The 20468-nt window shown below is 33.7% G+C and overlaps 2 protein-coding genes across 3 annotated transcripts in view; both read left to right on the top strand.

Moving 5' to 3' along the window:
• LOC139527426 (VWFA and cache domain-containing protein 1-like) overlaps window positions 1-20468 on the top strand; it is a gene marked incomplete in the record, with an annotated part of 392016 nt that overhangs the window by 208365 nt on the left and 163183 nt on the right.
• Window positions 15032-20468, top strand: part of LOC139527430 (Na(+)/citrate cotransporter-like) — a 34973-nt gene continuing 29536 nt past the window's right edge. For both annotated transcript variants that reach the window (XM_071322891.1, XM_071322892.1), the window contains exons 1-3: window positions 15032-15327; window positions 18718-18867; window positions 19305-19420. In XM_071322891.1, coding sequence (XP_071178992.1) covers window positions 15229-15327; window positions 18718-18867; window positions 19305-19420 — 365 coding nt within the window. In that variant the 5' untranslated portion in view covers window positions 15032-15228. The remainder of the gene's footprint in view (window positions 15328-18717; window positions 18868-19304; window positions 19421-20468) is intronic.

The following is a 20468-nucleotide window of genomic DNA, read 5'->3' on the forward strand; positions in this document are numbered from 1 at the left end:
AAACTACCTTGACCAAAAACTTTAACCTGAAACTTGCACTATCATTTTCTATGCTTAGTGGACTATGAAATTAGGGTAAAAAGTCTAAATTGGCATTAAAATTAGAATTATTATATCATAGGGAACATGTATACTAAGTTTCAAGTTGATTGGAATTCAACTTCATCCAAAACTACCTTGACCAAAAACTTTAACCTGAAACTTGCACTATCATTTTATATGTTTAGTGGACTATGAAATTGGGGTTAAAACTCTTATTTGGCATTAAAATTAGAAAGATCATAAAAAATATCATAGGGAACATTTATACTTAGTTTCAAGTTGATTGGACTTCACCTTCATCCAAAACTACCTTGACCAAAAACTTTAAGTGGGACGAACGGACGAACAGACGGACGAACAGACGGACGAACAGACGGACGAACAGACGGACGAACGGACGGACACACAGACCAGAAAACATAATGCCCCTCTACTATCGTAGGTGGGGCATAATAAAGTGCCGATCCTAAATCACCATTTTCACTGAATATACTATACTTTTCTAATGTAAAATTATAAATGAACAGAAAAACAATTCATGATTTTGGAATAATATTAAATGGATTGTTTTGAAAACCCTGTGATATAGTAAATTGATGCAAGCATGTTCATATTGTTAATTCATCACACAAATGCGTGTTCATTAAAAGTTATTATTCTGCATTTTCAAGTCGAAACTTTTTTTTTTTCGTCATTCTTTATTCTACAATGGTAATGCTCGCATATGACAGTGAAAATGAATCATCTCGATTCGCACGTTTTCTATACGGATGACATATTCACGTGGAGTAGTACGTTTAATTAGTTTTACAACATCCTTAAGTCACACTTCATGAAATACTTTTGTCTATAAGTGAGTTAACATTTTTTCCAGCTTACTAGAACATAATAAAAAAAGTTGTATAAAACAATTGACAATACAAAAAAATACCACTATTCTTGTTACAAACATATTCAGTACTACAGATACATGTATGTATAATAATTATTTATCAACTCAACGATTCTTAGTTAAAAGAGGCTGCACACGAAAGAGGGTAGATATGTATTGGAATATTTAATATTGTAAACATCATAAGGGTCTTTATATGGAGAAATACATTGTACGTAAGGGATAAGAACCTTCCTCCCATAACGATAAAAAACAATAAAAAAATCAGACATTTTAAATCTGGAAGGGAGCGGGGTTGGTGGGATTGCTCTTAGACTGATCGGTTGACAGAGTTTATTTGTTCTTGTAATTTTCTTTGTCATACATTCAAGATTACCTCGATCAAAAATATCACAGTTTAACCACTTGTTACAGAAGTTTTCTCATACCCTCCTAATAGACGAAACACAGTTTGACCCATTTACCCCGTAGCAACGCTCAGTGTATATAAAATGCGAATCCAGTCAGTTCATGTTCACTGTTGTATGCGAGTATGTTCATTGTAGAATAAAGGATCATGGGAAAACTGTATTTGTTTACGTTTTGAAATTACCAAAATAATTGATTTGAAACTAAATTTTAACATATTTTCATTATGATGTGTCTTTTTATTGTAAAATAACAGTATTAAAGTTCAAACATGTGTTATAAATGTAAGTAACATGATATAGAATACAAATTATTAAAAGCGATCCATTTTCACTATAGATGCGATAAATTATCACTGTATAGCATTCATTTCTGATGTAGAATTTTCGAAGATGCGATGCCTATTTATTGTAGATTAATGTGATAACTAGACTTGTAACAAATGAAGAACTTAATTGATTACTTTAATATTTATATATATTTATAACTTGTATGTTATGTCTACAAAAACTGGGTAGCCATTTATACGTTTTCTCACAGTATTGACATGTGTGAACTGTATTTATGATTGCCATGTTTCCCTGCTTTGTGATTCGCTAGGATTTTTGAAGTTGCAAATTCCTGATTACACAAATCACACTGATACTGTTTGTTGTTTTCTTGGGTGCATGTTGTTTCAAATTATATCTGTAAAAATATTACATCTCGCATTTCTTAAATTTATAGGGCTTGTTGTTTAGGTGCTTATTGACATGGCCATCAAAGTGTTGTTTTTATACGACCGCAATTTTATTCGGTTCGTATATTGCTATGATGTCGTCGTCGTTTGCGTCGTCCGATGACACATTTGGTTTCCGGACAACTTCAATTTAAGTGAATGGATCTATATAAATTTTAAAGAAGGTTCAATACCACAAAAGGAATGTTGGGATAATTTTGGGAATGATGGTTCTAACAGTTTACGAAAAAGGGGCATCAAAGAAGCATTTGTACCACAAGGAACAATATCACGAAGGGAAGACTGGGATAAGGTTCGGGAACAATTGCCCCAAACATGCAGAAATTAGGGACAAAAGAAATGGCAAAAAAAACATGTTTCTAGTTTCCAGACAATATCTTGTGTTTAAGCGTATGAATCTCTCTAAAAGTGTACTACAAGGTTTATTTATAAGGACAATAATAGTGCATTGACTTGACATATCAACGATATAAGGATGAGGCTTAGAAACGGGGAAATGCGAGGCTGGGCCGAATGTCAAGTCAATGCACTATTATTGTCTTTATACTGCATTAAAAAAAAAACATTTTCAATTGTTGTTTGATGCATCAAGGTTATTTATTTGATTTAAATATTTGGGGAAGTTCCTTTTAAAAGGGCCTCATATCATGCTCGCGGAGAAATATACAACACAATGAAATTTACATTTACCTGTTGAAACATACACTCGATGGTGAACGAAATCGTTGGTTTAGGACTAAAATATCAACCATAAGCATAAAACATATTGATTTATAGGTTGCAAACAAAAAATATTAACAAATGAAATATGTTTTTCCAACAATTGCAAAAAAAAAACAAATTGAGTCGTTCCACGCATCGTTGTATTCATTGGAAACAAAAACAGGTTGAACAGGTCGTATGAATAATTAAATATTATTTCGGCAACTTCTATTTAAATATTCATGAGGAAAAGTGATATCGGGTCAGTGACTGTATATGACATAGAAATATACAGTCAACGCATTTTGACTGCTCAAATAGAACGAGTGCAGTATAAAATATCAAAAAGGGAAGACTGGGATTTGGTGTGATGGTTATTGATCCTAGAAGGAGAACAAAATGTTAGAGGCATGTTTTAATATTTTAAATGGGTTAATATCTCATTTTTTTTCTCTAAATTTCAAATTTTTGAAAATATTGCGCATACGACCTGTATGATCTTCGACCACATCTACCTTGTGTCAGAAACCTATTTAACGTCTTAAGTTTGATCATAATCCAAATTCAGATAGTATCAAGCTTTATTTTTGTGTACAAATTTGCCCAAACTGTTTGAGGGTTCGACCTCTGCGGTCAGCGAAACATTTTTAATGTTTTACTACAAAACGAGCAGATGTGATTAAAAGTTCCTATTGCTTTCTTCATGTGGTAAGCCAGGCCAGCATAGGCGTATCCAGGGGGACTAGAATAATTTGATTGATTATATAGGAAATCACTGAAGCGTGAGATGGAGCGCCCCCCTTTAAGTAAGCCATTGGGTCCGCCTTACACAAAGGTCTGATCGGCCACTGCCCAGTTCTGCTTTTGAAGTGTTGGAAACAATGCGTACAAATTAGGCCTTCTCCATGCTATCAGTTTTTATGTTCATTGAGAAGTCTCAAAATTTTAATTCACAGTGGTCATATTTGCGTAACTCATTTGTGTGGATCTTCTTATGCCTGTGTAAACTAGCATTTTGTCTTGAAAGGGCAATAAATGCATTGGTACGAAGACCCCTCCTTCTTAACTTTTTCCAGCTTACTAGAACATAATCAAAAAAGTTGTATAAAACAATTGACAATACAAAAATAGACCGCTATTCTTGTTACAAACATATTCAGTACTACAAATACATGTATATATAATAATTATTTATCAACTCAACGATTCTTAGTAAGAAGATGCTGAACACGAAAGAGGGTAGATATGTATTGGAATATTTAATATTGTAAACATCATAAGGGTCTTTATATGGAGAAATACATTGTACGTAGGGGATAAGAACCCTCCTCCCATAACGATAAAAAAAAACAATAAAAAAATCAGACATTTTAAATCTGGAAGAGAGCGGGGTTGGTGGGATTGCTCTAAGACTGATCGGTTGGCAGAGTCTATTTGTTGTTGTAATTTTCATTGTCATACATTCAAGATCACCTCGATCAAAAATATCACAGTTTAACCACTTGTTACAGAAGCTTTCTCATACCCTCCTAATGGACGAAACACAGTTTGAAATATTTACCCCGTAGCAACGCTCAGTGTATATAAAATGCGAATCCAGTCAGTTCATTTTCACTGTTGTATGCGAGTATGTTCATTGTAGAATAAAGGATCATGGGAAAACTGTATTTGTTTACGTTTTGAAATTACCAAAATAATTGATTTGAAACTAAATTTTAACATATTTTCATTATGATGTATCGTTTTATTGTAAGATAACAGTATTAAAGTTCAAATATGTGTTATAAATTTAAGTAACATGATATAGAATACAAATTATTAAAAGCGATCCATTTTCACTATAGATGCGATACATTATCACTGTATGGCATTCATTTCTGATGTCGAATTTTCGAAGATGCGATGAATTTTCATTGTAGATTAATGTGATAATTAGACTTGTAACAAATGAAAAACTTATTTGATTACTTTAATATTTATATCTATTTATAACTAAGTCTTGTATGTTATGTCTACAAAAACTGGCTGGCCATTTACACGTTTTCTCACAGTATTGACATGTGTGAACTGTATTTATGTATTTATTATTGCCATGTTTCCTTGCTTTGTGATTCGCTAGGTCTTTTGAAGTTGCAAATTCCTGATTACACAAATCACACTGATACTTTTTATTGTTTTCTTGGTGCATGTTGTTTCAAATTGTATCTGTAAAAAAAAATGACCTCTCGCATTTCTTAAATTTATAGGGCTTGTTGTTTAGGCGCTTGTTGACATGGCCATCAAAGTGTTGTTTTTATACGACAGCAATTTTTTTCGGTTCGTATATTGCTATGCTGTCGTCATCGTCCTGGGGAGGGGGGGGGGGGGGCAGGAGGATTTGTTTTTGATCTGTTATTTATTTTTGCAAACTAAGAGGACAGATTATTCATTTTCTGCACTATTGAAGCAAGATTTTTAATTTTCATTAAAGCAAGGGACTGATTATTCATTTTCACAACTATATTTTTGATATTCGAAAAACATACAATTTTTTTAATGTTTTGTTTATAAATAATACATATAGTATAGTCAAGTCATTATGTAACATTTAATTAGATTAACCATCCCCCTCTACAGAAATGAATCTTTTAAATTCCCAACTGCATATACACATAGTATTAAGTTTAGTTATAACTAGGCACTTTTAAATGTTTTAGCAAACCTACTAAGCCGAGCGGAGCGAGGCAAACATTTTTTTGAAGGGTTTTGGAGCCACTGAAGGCCCAAGAAGCTATAGAACAAATGATGCAAAAACATGCTTTCTGGGTCTTCGGAAGACCCTTTCATAATCTGAAAATGAAGTTTTGTTTTAATAATTTTTTGACAATATTTTGGTCTCAAAGCAAAATGTATAAATTCAGTGTAAGACTGAAGTTTCTAAGGAAAACATCAAAAGACCAATGTGCATGATAAAGCAAAAATGGAATTCACATAGTTAAGCCTGTGGCTGCTGTTTTTTTTTTTTAAACTCATGATCAATTTCATAACAAAATTACTAGATTACAAAAGGAATGCAACACTAACAGAATGAGGGAAAACAGAACTTTCTTCTTGCAAGGCCGTGAACACAATTTGATATGGAGACAAGCGTTTGGTTTTGAAATTTCCTACATGGAGTTACGGCCCTGTTAAAACAAAGGTGAGTTAAGGTTTCCTGAGACAATATACTTCAAGTTAAATGAAACCAATTTTCAGACATTTCAAGTATATTTAAATAATATTTATACTTTTGTTATTAAAAAATTTCGAAAGTGTTTCCCGATTTTTTTGGGGAAAAAAGATGAATTTATGAAGATTCTGGTGCCATCTCATATACTTTCGATTAGACCTGCTGAGTTATCTATTTTCAAAATCCTCCTGCCCCCTCCCCCCTCCAGAATATCAAATGGTCGTCCCCTAAGTGAATGGATCTATATAAATTTTAAAGAAGGTTCAATACCACAAAAGGAATGTTGGGATAATTTTGGGAATGATGGTTCCAACCGTTTACGAAAAAGGGGCATAAAAGAAGCATTTGTTTTTAGATTCAGGATAATTACTTGTGTATAGGAATTTCGATTGCTCTGATATTGTACCACAGTATTCAATACCACAAGTAGAAGGTTAGGATACATTTTGTGGGTTATGGTACTAATAGTTTAGGAATAAAGGAACAAAAAGGAGTTAACTTTGTAGTTTCCGGAAAATTACTTGTGTGTTAGTTTTTGGATCTTTCTGGCATTGTACCATAAGGAACAATATCATGAAGGGAAGACTGGGATTAGGTTCGGGAACAATTGCCCTAAACATGCAGAAATTAGGGACAAAAGAAATGGCAAAAAAAAAAACATGTCTCTAGTTTCCAGACAATATCTTGTGTTTAAGTGTATGAATCTCTCTAAAAGTGTACTACAAGGTTTATTTATAAAGACAATGATAGTGCATTGACTTGACATATCAACGATATAAGGATGAGGCTTAGAAACGGGGAAATGCGAGGCTGTGCCGAGCTATTTCCTCGTTTCGGGCCGAATCCTTATATCGTTGATATGTCAAGTCAATGCACTATTATTGTCTTTATACTGCAATCTAAAAAAACCATTTTCAATTGTTGTTTAATGCATCGAGGTTATTTATTTGATTTAAATATTTGAGGAAGTTCCTTTTAAAAGGGCCTCATATCATGCTCGCGGAGAAATATACAACACAATGAAATGTACATTTACCTGTTGAAACCTACACTCGATGGTGAACGAAATCGTTTGAGTATGGACTACAATATCGACCATAAGCATAAAACATAATGATTTATAGGTTGCAAACAAAAATATTAACAAATGAAATATGTTTTTCCAACAATTGCAAAAAAAAAAACCAAATTGATTCGTTCTACGCATCGTTGTATGCATTGGAAACAAGAACAGGTTGTAGAGGTCGTATGAATAATTAAATATTATTTCGGCAACTTCAATTTAAATATTCATGAGGAAAAGTGATATCGGGTCAGTGACTGTATATGACATAGAAATATACAGTCAACTGGTCAAATAGAACGAGTGCAGTATAAAATACCACAAAGGAAAGACTGGGATTTGGTTTGATGGTTATTGATCCTAGAAGGAAAACACAATGTTAGAGGCGTGTTTTAATTTTTCAAATGGGTTCATATCTCTTCTTTTTTTTTCTCTAAATTTCAAATTTTTGAAAATATTGCGCATACGATCTGTATGATCTTCGACCACATCTACCTTGTGTCAGAAACCTATTTAACATCTTAAATTTGATCATAATCCAAATTCAGATAGTCTCAAGCTTTATTATTGTGTCCAAATTTGCCCGAACTGTTTGAGGGTTCGACCTCTGCGGTCAGCGAAGCATTTTTAATGTTTTACTACAAAACGAGCAGATGTGATTAAAAGTTCCTATTGCTTTCTTCATATGGTAAGCCAGGCCAGCATAGGCGTATCCGGGGGACTAGAATAATTTGGTTGATTATATAGGGAATCACTGAAGCGTGAGATGGAGCGCCCCCTTTAGGTCCGCCTTACAAAAAGATCGACCACTGCCCAGTTCTGCTTTTGAAGTGTTGGGAACAATGGGTACAAATTAGGCCTTCTCCATGCTATCAGTTTTTATGTTCATTGAGAAGTCTCAAAATTTTAATTCACAGTGGTCACATTTGCGTAACTCATTTGTGTGGATCTTTTTATGCCTGTGCAAACTAGCATTTTGTCTTGAAAGGGCAATAAGTGCATTGGTACGAAGACCCCTCCTTCTTAACTTTTTCTGTGATTCATTTTCACTTGCCTCCCCTATTGTTAACCCCAAATGCTTCAATATCCATATTCTTAAGGAAAGATAGTTTTTAGCTGGATTGTTGCTTGCATGTTTACTGTAAAAAAATGAAACGACATGTGACATATAAATTATCCAAAGTCATCAAAGCGTGAAATGCAAGTCAAGTTGTGTAGGGCAAACTTTTTCTGTCAAAAATGTAAACTGATAAAGTTGCATTGGTACCGTACATGATGAACGTATTGTAGAGCACCCTTGATACTACCACAGAGGTCAAACCCTGAACAGTTTGGGGTAAGTATGTACACAACATTCAAGCTAGACTCTTTTTTCATGAAATAAAAAAACTGTTGAATGTCGGACCCTTTGAATATCAATGTGGACCATTTCGATAACTTGGCCCAAAATACCAAAATCCCAAATTTAAAAACACGATGAGATTCAGCATGTCAAATTACCCTAAATATTCAATTGTTGTTAACATCCAAAAGAATTTATTTCTTGACAGTTTGGACACCACAAACTTGTTAAATGGGCCAAAAATTTAAAAAAAATAATATACACAATCATGTATGGATTTAGCCTACCAAATAACCTCAAGTTTTATTTTGGGCCTTGTGGGCCATTTTAAAACCGAACCCAAAATCAAAAATCTTACTTCAAAACCATTGAAATCATTGAAATTGGTCCAGAAGTGATTTATAAAAAAAATATTAGAAAAGTATTGTTGTTTTTTATCCCATTCTATTTCGATAGACATGATATATGTACGTATTCAGTGATGAAGTGTCATTGCATTGGATAAATATAACTACACTTTAAATAAAGATGCTGATGAATTATAAAAAAACTCTATTATATGATTCTTCTGCTCTGTAAATAGACCCATACTCGATATTCCAATGATAAAATTTGTTTGCACATACGTATAATGACTACTGCAGAAACATGAGTTTTATCAAATTCATTAATTTAAAACACTTTCAACTCTTAAATGATCCACATGTTGTTATATTATGACTACGATGTGTTATATTTTAAATAAATATTAATTCTATTGAATTTATTGGAGTGTTCAATCAAACTTTCCATCTCAAAGTCAGCACTATCAAATCCTTTCCTTACTTTAATTATGGTTTGAGCAAGTCGGCTGAATTAGGAACTTAATGCATAAATATGAATAAAATTCATACAGTGAAAATGCACCGCATATACAATACTAATGAATCGCTCTACAGTGAAAATGAAGGTAAAGTATCATTATTCAACAGTAAACATGACTCGCATAAAAATAGCACCATAGTGGAATTCAATACAATATGGACAAACTGAATAACAAAAGCTATTCTACGTTATACAACATTAATAATTGTGTTGAAATTAATGTTCTTCTGCAACTACATCTTTCCTGCTAGTTTTTAATCACCGGCACGATTTGTTCGTAAAACGTCCTAAATATTCACCTATTTCGGTATATATTTCACATACAGATGGCTCTCGGCGCGATAAAAACCCGTTCCCATCTCTTACTTTGTCTAACTTGTATTATTTATTACTAAACATATACATTTAAACTATATTTCTTCATTTTCTTCAAAAATTATAATGTTTTCGTCTGTTTATTTACCATTCCACATCAGAAATGCATGGCATATACAGTGAAAATGATATTTTAGGATCCGCACTTTACATACACGCTTATGTATAAACACGTGCTATGATTTTTGTTTAGCTGTGGATGCAAGGGCGGATTTCGGATTTTTAAGGAGCGGGGGTGGTGTCTCCGAGGATGTGCATGTGATTTAATACTCAATTGAAAGGGATGTTGCTAAACGGCGGAAACGGAAAACAGAACAGAATACACAACGGAAACGGAAACAGAGAGAATTAACATCTGGTAATTATTTCAATACTCCGTATGCTTTAAAATCTTTTATTTTAAATTCATTTCTCTGTTTTTGTCTTAGGAACATGTGTTATACTATATAAAACATAAAATTGAGAATGGAAATGGGGAATGTGCCAAAGAGACAACAACCCGACCATAGAGCAGACAACAGCAGGAGGTCACCAACAGGTCTTCAATGCAACGAGAAATTCCCTCACCAGGAGGTCACCAACAGGTCTTCAATGCAACGAGAAATTCCCGCACCAGGAGGTGTCCTTCAGCTGGCCCCTTAACAAATATTTACTAGTTCAGTGTTAATGAACGCCATACTAAACTCCAAATTGTACACAAGAAAACTAAAAGTTAAAATAATACAAGACTAACAAAGGCCAGAGGCTCCTGACTTGGGACAGGCGTGCCTATATAGATAAAATAACCAAAAAGAAAAGGAGATGATGAGACTATGTTTTTAAGTCCATGCGTACATCTTTCCTGCGATTCAGGATACTCTTTTCGACTTTCCTTAAATAAAAGTTTGATCAATGTCAAAAAGATAGCAACCCAACAACACAAACAAATTCTCTATAGTCCTAAAAAAAGATTGACATCGGCCTCGATTCTATAAATAGCCTTTTTTTGTTTCTTTTTTAATTGCCTTGAATCAAAATTAGTGATGTGGTGTATCTTGTTGCTTTGCTCTGCATTGGTGATTTTTCGTTGTATCATTTCTTGTATAATGGCAAGAAAACTTAAAAGAAACCAAATAGGACGAGGGTGAATGGACAAAATCCGAAACCAAGGAACTGGAATAGAAACTTGTATATACTTTATTTTTTATGAAAAAAAAAGGACAAAATCTTTCACTATACAAAGCCTTTCTCACCCTTTTACAATACTCAGGGATTTGTTTAGTATATTCTTGCAATACTAGAGTATGCTGTTTGGTATTTACATAGGAAAAGCATTATATCACCTAGAATTTAAATCAATAAATACGAATGACGTGCAAACAGTGTCGAACAGTTAGTAGCCCACATAAATATATACGATTTGCACATTGCCCTCCGGAAGTTAGTCATAGTCATGTCCTAAAGTTTTCAAAATTAAATTGTCCACGCTGCTTTAAATATCATGCCGCTTAATTCTTCTCTGAAAATTCAATTCAGCAGCCGTGAATTTTGTTTCATAATATTACAATTTAAAAAAGGGTCACTCATTCAGTATGCTGTTTTACTATAGTAGAAAGCATAGAAAGACAGGCGAAAAATACCAAAGGGTTATTCAAACTCAGAAGTCAAACAAACCGTCAACGCCATGACTAAAAAAGAAAAAAAGGCCAAAAGACAAACAGACAAAAATTGTACATAAAACACAACATATAAACCAAAGGCTGCATGAGCAACACGAACCCCACGAAAAACTTGCTCAGAAAGGGTAAATAGATCCAACTGTACATGTGACACTGGGATCCGTTAACATAGACATGCATTATTATTCATTCACACAAAAGGAATATTGAAATTTGAAAGTTATTATTTTTTTATTTTGATCGTCTTTAAGGATTTTGGTGCTATGTCAAGACAACTGAACATTCATTCTGTTCTGTTCCTTTTGAATTACGGAGACGATACTTTATTTAACACTATGCATCTGATCGTTTGGGTGTTTCTACTGGCCAAACACACGATTTGCCAAGATATCATCGATATCATTTACTAAATAACACCTGACCCAGAACAGTTCTTTTAGATTCACAAGAAACAACGGCCTGTTGGACCTGTTTGATGTTTAACATACATACAGAATTTGGCGGGGTTTAACATGTTAGCGGGAGACCAACCCTCCCCTAACCTGGACAGTGGTATAACATCACAACATAAGAACGAACAAAAAAACAAATCAGTTGAAAAGGCTCAACTCATCAGATGGACACAAATACGGCAAGTGGACGTGGCCGGGTACTTGTACATCCCAACAACAAAAAGTCACTAGTAGGTACAGATCTGAGAGTACTCGGAGTTAACTGATAGTTAGTTTAAAGCCACTAACAACTAATACAAAAAATCATGCATCTAAGACGTAAAGCATTGGTGATATTATAATAACCTAGACGGTAAAGCATTATGTTGTAGCATACTATAATACGCAAAAAAAGAAACGTTACATTGGTTTTTAATTTGAAAATTTCGCATATATAAATTTCAAATATTTTCATGATTACAACTAGTAACCTGAATGATTTATCTATCAAATACTCATTTACAAAAATATCGGAAATGACGTGACGTCATTTTCTGATTTCAAACAAATAATCATTTTTTCAAAAATTTACCTGTATAGAGCTGGAATCGAGTTGTCCTTTTTGTCATTTATTGTGTCGAACACGATTTTTAAACAAATGTCGCATTAAAAACTTGAAAAAAGTAACATGTAAAACATTTCTCCTTCTAAGCAAAGGCACTTGTTTCTATCCATAGGAAGGTCGACTATTCATATGGATAGTCGACCTTCCTATGGATAGAAACAAGTGCCTGTGCTTCTACGACAAAATGAGAGAGAACGATCTATTGGGATGTTGGCAGCAGGAATGACTCAAGTGCAGGTTGCAAATCATTTTAATGTCTCTAGAATGACTATTGCAAAGCTTAAGACTCGTCTTAGAGATACTGGTACAACAAATGATCGCCCCGTAGTGGCAGGTCACGTGAAACGACGTTACGTCAAGACAGACACATCCATATCATTCATCTCCGGAATCGATTTGTAAACACGTCACAAACTGCACGACAAACCCACGGAAGACAAAACAACAGAATATCTGCTCAAACAGTTCGTAACCGATTGCGTCAAGTTGGTCTAAGAGCTCTTCGTCCATTGAAAGGACCTATCCTTACGCAGCGTCACAGGATGGGGCGACTTCAATGGACACGGGTACGAATTCGATGGAATAGGCTAACATTGAGACAGGTTCTTTTTACCGATGAATCTAAATTCAACTAGAAATTTAGCGACGGCAGAGCCAGGGTCTACTGGAGAAGCAATGAACGATTTTCTGATACGTGCGTGCAGGAAACAGATCGGTTTGGTGGTGGCGGAATCATGGTATGGGGCGGAATTACCTACCAGGAACGCACCGAGCACTCGACGTCTTATTGATTTCATGCGACGGATATGTCAGGCGGTCATAAATGCATGAGGTGGTCATATCACAAGGTATTGACATGTTAACCCGAATTATGTACTCGTCCTGTTAACATTGTCCAAAAATGTGCAATATTTTTTTCAATAAAGAAAACTTGTTATTGTAATCTTCAAAATCACGTTAGCTAACTATTCCATTAAATTATTATTAATCAAAATATCTGACCTGACCCTGCTAAGTGAGCTTTGCTCGTCACTTGGCGTTCGTCGTCCGATTTCGTCTTTGTTAACTGTTACGAAATTTAAGGATCGCCTGCTAGTTTTGGTTAACATTTTCAACAATTACCATACGTGTATCTAGTTTAAAAACTGTGTTTAATAACCCTGCCTTTCACCCAAGATAGCCAACAAGGTTAAAATTAAAACATAGGAACAAAATTCAAGTGCTGTCTATTCAGTAAAAAACGTAATGAATAACGAAAACCTGGTGTGAAAACATTTCTAATCCGACATCGGACTCGGACTTCTTTTAAAATTAGTTTTACTGCGTGTATTGCTTCATATGTGTTTCTTTATTCTACGTTGGCAAGAGGTATAGGGGAGGGGGGGGGTCTCACAAAACATGTTTAACCCAGCCGAATTTTTGCGCCTGTCAGGAACCTGGCCTTTGCTAGTCTTTTATCTTTTTAATTTAATCTCATTTACATGTGTTGAAATTCAGTGTGAAGCCCATTTTCACTGAACTAGTACACACTTTTATTTAGAGGCCAGCTGATACCACCTCCGGGTGCGGAATTTTCTCGATGCGTTGAAGACCCATTGATGGCCTTCGAACGTTGTCTGCTCTTTGGTCGGGTTGTTGCCTCTATGACATATTTCCCGTTTTCATCATCTCAATTGTTTTAGAATGTTGAGCTCTGCCTAATGTCCATTCGCGTCAAAGCGGTCAAATGACTTCTTATAGAAGTTATCGACCTTAGTTACATTGTATATGACGAGATTTCTCACTTGCATGTTCGCCTGTTATATTGAAATATATAATGAATAGATAGACATTTTTAATAGAAAAAATACCAGCAATAAAGATCTATTGATTTTCATATTTCTTTATCCCCCCCTTAAATTCCGTCTTTAAAAAAATGTCTTTCCGTTTCCATTACCGTTCCGTTTCCGTTTCCGCCGTTTAGCAACACCCCCCCCCCCCCCCCCCATTGACAGGGGGTCTCGTTATGATTTTGTCAATCCGACCGTTTATAGAACATTAGATTTTAGATATGTATACCTTTTTATATATTGCGTTGAAACTGGACATTTTTACCATCTTGGTAGGGTTTATTATTTGGAAAAAGTGGGATACCAAAGGCTCAGATTCCGCGAATAATGCCAAGTTGACTTAAGGCGAGATTTTCGGCTGTGACATTAATACATGGCTGTTCATATAACAAATAATAAGAAGTTTGTTGACAATATCATAAATTTCTTATAGTTTTCCCAAACTATTCATATAATTTCAAGCTAGGAAAATAAACTCATCATAGATACCAGAATTAAATTTGTGACTTATTCCAGCGGCACGTCCTATCATCTTAATTGAATATAGGAAGTGGACCCCGAGGGGAGTGCAATCCAACCGAACCGAAAAATATTTTGAACGATTTTATGATAAAACATGATACCCCCCCCCCCCCCCCAACATTATACATTTTCTATAATCAAACGAGAAGTACAGACCCTCTACACCCTCTACAGCATTAAATCTGCAATGGAGTGTTACTAAAATTTATCATCGGGTTATCTTAAGCGGTAATTTCCTTCAAAAACCCTTACAGCTTGTATCTGAAAACTAATCCCCTTCTGTTCTATCTCTTTGATTATAGATGATGTTATACAGTTTATTTCCTGATTGACTTCAAACGGTTATTGTCGGTACGTTAATCTCATTTGAGGTACTTTCGTAAACTATTAAAGAAAGGTAAAGTCATATCTATCTACAACAATGTATGTATATAGCGATACCTGCATGTCACCTTTGAAGAGAAGTTGACAGTTTGTATATATATATATTATATATAGATTTAAACCATCACAATTAATAACCGAGATATGGGTGTATTACGAGATTTATTTCGATTGAGGAACATTTTTATCATAATTCTGACACCTATAATACTATTGCCGATTATTTATAGCATTGAAACAAAGGTAAGATTTGTTTTCGTCTTTTCTTATTCAATGCAACTAACTAGTACACAATTTATTAAGGGGCCAGTTGAGGACAACCTCCGGGTGCGGGATTTTCTCGCTATGCTGAGGACCCATTGGTTGCCTACGGCTGTCGTCTGCTCTTTGATCGGGTTGTTGTCTTTTTGACATATTCTACTCTTAATTTTATTAACATTGCTAGATCACAAAAAGGACCAAATTGATGAATTATCCTACGAGATAAACATGATAAATACCCCTGTTTGTGTACAATTTATGCAGGAGCATGTGTGGTTTTCTGTTTATCTATATAATAAGATACATGTACTATATACAATTTATAAAATTACTGTCGACACATCTTTCCAACTTGTATATTATTTTGACAGTTGTGATTTATAAAAACTTTTCAGAAATTAATGTTTTGTACACCTTCCGTTTTGCTAAATTCTGATAGAAAATGTATATATGACCAAGAGTTTCGTTCGTAGTTCTTCGTCCGTTTCGTTCTTTGATTGATTTATTGGTTGTTATTTATTAAGTCCAGTGCTAATTGATTCATGTTAGTAAGGACGAGAATTATCTTTTCTTGTGTATATCATTGTCTGACAATCATACAGCATTATAAAGTTCACGAGTGCTAATATATAAGTAAAAAGTGTTCCTGCAACAAAAAATACTAGTACTCAACATATTAAATGGAAATTTGATATGTAGCCACTTCACAGAATATTACTGTACGAGAGCAATGCAGTATGCATAACTAACTATTACATGTATTTGAAAAAAATGAGTTGTGAGAATATGTAAATATGTATTGATTGACTGTTGGTTACTTAACGTCCAGTGGTAAATATTTCATGATCGTTCAGAACTATTGACGTCAATAATGTATTAGTGTTTGGAATCTGATGTGCAGAAAAACTAAAATATTCTCCTTTTTTACAGCAAATAAAAAAAACCAATCGTGTAGTACTTGATAAAATGTAAACAAACAGATATGAGCGTATACAGGTATCAGTACAAACTAAAAAAATCTGGCAATTCGCCACCAATAACAGCAAAAAAATCTTACAATAAAATTTCTCATTTACTAACTTAAATAGAAACATCGTAAACAATCCCATTTTTCCTGGTACACTTAAAATGTAGGTAAACAAATATTTTAAAATAGCCAATTTCAAACTTATGTTGATGTATATAGTGATAAGAGATGTGAAACGACGATCAGTCCCTTATTTAACAATGATATGATTAAGGAGGTATCCTATTACCTTATATAAATATATTTACTACATTGAATACTAAAGTAGATTTGCACTTTATATTGTTGTTGTGCAGGATAAAAGAATAAACCGCGCTAAAACATTCATCATAAAATAAAACGTCCCAAAAAAGTCGAATACATTTTAAGAATTGTACTTTTATTTGGTAGATTTCTGAGATAAACAATGTTGTTTAGTGCAAGTTCTGTATGAATCTTTGTTTTTTTTTTTATTATTATTAAGAGGATAATGATGTTAAAACAAATAAAACAAAGAACCTTTTTAAATATTTTTCTTTATCGGACAATCATGTCGTAAATCAAACTTTCTGTTTACTTTATATGCATATGAGATATCCTTACGTATTTTTGTCAGTTTTTGAAGAGTAAGCACAGTCAATGAGATATGTTGTATTGGAATATTTTACGTGGTCTAGCAAAGACTTTATTTTTTTAACAAGAAATTAACTGTTTGGACCGATGGTTTTTTATTTTTATTCCGTGACTTTTTTAGATTATTTTACTAATTTTTGTTTGACCATTTTACATTTTATTTTATTATTAATGTTTATCCATTATTTGCTTATTGTTAATCGAGTGAAGTCCCTCTTTGAAAAATACCTATTCAAGATATAAAAGGGTCGTGTCATCGAAGGTGTGACTAATATATGTCATAAGTCCTGCGAGGAGAATTGTTACTCTAAGTGGTGTTATCGAAAAGATCTTATTTAGGATATGTCCTAATTTTGGTACAAACTTTATGACTACTTACAAGATATCTTATGATAAACACGTAGTAGGTCAATGTCAGAAAAATATCAACTATTTTGTATGAGGCTTAGAAATTGGGTAAGGGCCCAGTTTTTCGCCGAACACAAAAAAGTTTATATTTTTCTGACATTGACCTTATATTGTTTTCATACTGAAACTTACTTTATTTTTTTTGTAAGTCAAATTCACCCTTACATCCCATTGTTCACATTAACAGTCTACTTATTGCGCCTTTTAACTGAACCTGCATATATATGTAATGTTTGTCACTGGACGTTTAACAAACAACTTGATCGATCACTCTTGAGAAACAAACTTTCCTTCAGCAAATAGATACGCACATTTATTTATACATTGACAAAATTACATTGACTTATCGAGCAAGTCCTTAGGAATACAATCATATAAATTCATGCAAAATATGCGAATCATTTCATAAAACATCTTTTGGATAGTTCTGGAAAAAAAATATATATTTTTATTTAGACACATTTTATTTTTGCCTTTTTGTCTAATTTGAATCATTCGAGCGTTACCGTGTTTGTAGACGATATGTAGGCTTTGGTCTTGAATTCGTGCACTTATATTTTAATCCTAGTATCTTTGATTGATTTATTCAAAGGTATTGTCGAAAATAAATCAGTTTATATGTTCGATCATAAGTTAACAAGAGTGTACTTAATAAGTTAAATATTCTTCATTTTGACCTAATCACACTCAAAAGTCAGTTAATTTATACAATATGTCGTGTATCTATCTACCTGTAACCAGTAATTTCATGTTTTAAATGTTTAAACTTTCTTTCAACTTTAATGTATGTATATTCAATAGACATGTTGATTTGTAACGCTAACATTTTTTTTTTCACCGAAGATATTCATATTATATAATACTTGGAAGGTGTGGCCTACTGGATTGGATATTATATACCCTTTTAAACACGTTAAAACAAGCAAAATATCAAGTTTACGTCCGTCCGTCAGTTCGACCGTCCGTTTACCTCCTCTCCTATAAATTTTTGGTTCAATTTTCTATAAAATTGAGAATGGGAATGGAAATGGGGAATGTGTCATAGGACAACAACCCGAAACTATCTATTTATAAATCTTACAAATCTTTGTTTAGGGGGGAAACCCGGAATTCTGAATCAAACGTAATATTTTAAATAAATCCAATAGCGAAGACATTTGTAACTTCCTACACTTGCGAGTTATGCAAGTTCTCCCTATCTTGAAAAATTAAAACTAACTACACCTCACCCTCCCCGAACATTATGTCGCGGAGACATGACAAATAAAGATATTTTTTTCTAAGAGGGAACATTATGATTATTTGTTTTTCTTTTTACACCAAAGGAGGCAAAATGTGCTTATATAGTTATACTTATGGCTGTGTATTGGATAACGGAGGCCTTACCTATAGCTGTGACGTCACTGCTACCCATCATTCTCACGCCATTGACAGGATTGGGCAGTGCAAAAACTGTGTCAAGCAAGTATCTTAATGTGAGTTCACAATAAGTTCATATGTAATATTTAGTTTGAACAACGTCTAGTGATCAAATGTAATCATAACAAAACTTTTTTGTGCACTATCGCCGTTACGTATTTCATATTCATATTGCTCAAACTTTAATTTACTCGTTTTAACTTTTGAACACGCATGCCTTCCATCTAATCTGATACACTTTTTCTGAAGTTTAAAATCGCAAAACAGCAGCAACAAAACTTTTTAAACGGTCTAAAATTTGACAACTAAAAACGTTATTCTTTCAAAAGATATTTAGAAAAAAAAACACGGAAAACAAATAACTCATAAATCTGTTGTTTCTAGAGGTTACTGAGTATTTAATTAAAACAGCTAACTTATTGCAACATTTGATGACATTTTTATGGAAATAATTGAAAAAGAGGCTATTTAGAACCAATACATTTTTCTTTAGGACGTTTCTATGTTATTTCTTGGTGGACTAATGATGGCTGTGGCTATAGAACATTGGAACATCCACAAACGATTGGCACTCAGAATTCTGTTACTTGTTGGATCCGAACCAAGATGGTATGTCAGCTTTAACATTGCTTCTAGTGTTATAAGTAAAAATTCTTATTTCAATAGTTTAGTGTGCAATGTTTGTCTATAGTGCAAACATGTTGTTTGTTTAAAAATGTAAAAGCCTTTGTTTGTAGAGTTGGTCATTTTTTTAATGGTATGTTAAAAGCGTTGACTGGAGCACATTTTGTATGAAGCGCTTTTGTAATCCTACACGAATACCTTAAGGAAACCTTTAATCCTTATGATAAAGTGTATAGGACTCGTAGATGCAATAGAGCTGCATTGCGATGGTCAGTCACGCTGAAGTGCGATGGTATATGCAGAAGTGCGATGGTCCATACGCTACAGTGCGATGATCTATATGAGAGATTATCGTCTTTTATATTTTCTACATGAAGACATAATTCTGCGTTTACTTTTTATCTTTATTCTGTTCTTTTCACGAGTTCTTTGTATACCGTATAGTGACACGGTTATTCTTACTGGGGACCCGTGTGTATTTCGAAAATGCCACGCTCCATCATACGTAACAAATTTCCTTTGAAAATTTTGAAAAAAAATTCGCTAAAGTAAAAGGTTTACTTATCGTTCTCCTGTATCGCAATCCACTCCCCCCCACCGTTTTCAATAGTATTACAATTTAATGCGACCCTTGTTAACTAGAAAACCCGAAAATTGCTTCGAACAAACAAATTTACTTCTATATTGACATGATATATATTCAAAATATAATTATTTATTCAGACCATTACACTTCAGTGCATCACCATCACACTCCGATATATAGCTACCAACAAGTTAAGATAGCTGCAGAATGCCAACATTGCACTTCAGTGTATCAAAAAACGCACTTCGGCGACAAACCATCCCACATCAGCGTGATTATAGTGTTTAAGAGTACCAACGAGGTTCTGAGTCCTACATTTGTATCAACTATGAACTAACGAGATGTATACCAAGATTGTGTGTTGTGTTGCTATGCATTGTCATAGGAACCACGTGCAGTCATGAATGTTGCAGGTTAAGGAGAAATTACATATCATTTTTTTAATGG

The sequence above is a fragment of the Mytilus edulis genome, chromosome 6 (genome assembly GCF_963676685.1).
Source record: "Mytilus edulis chromosome 6, xbMytEdul2.2, whole genome shotgun sequence".
NCBI lineage: Eukaryota > Metazoa > Mollusca > Bivalvia > Mytilida > Mytilidae > Mytilus > Mytilus edulis.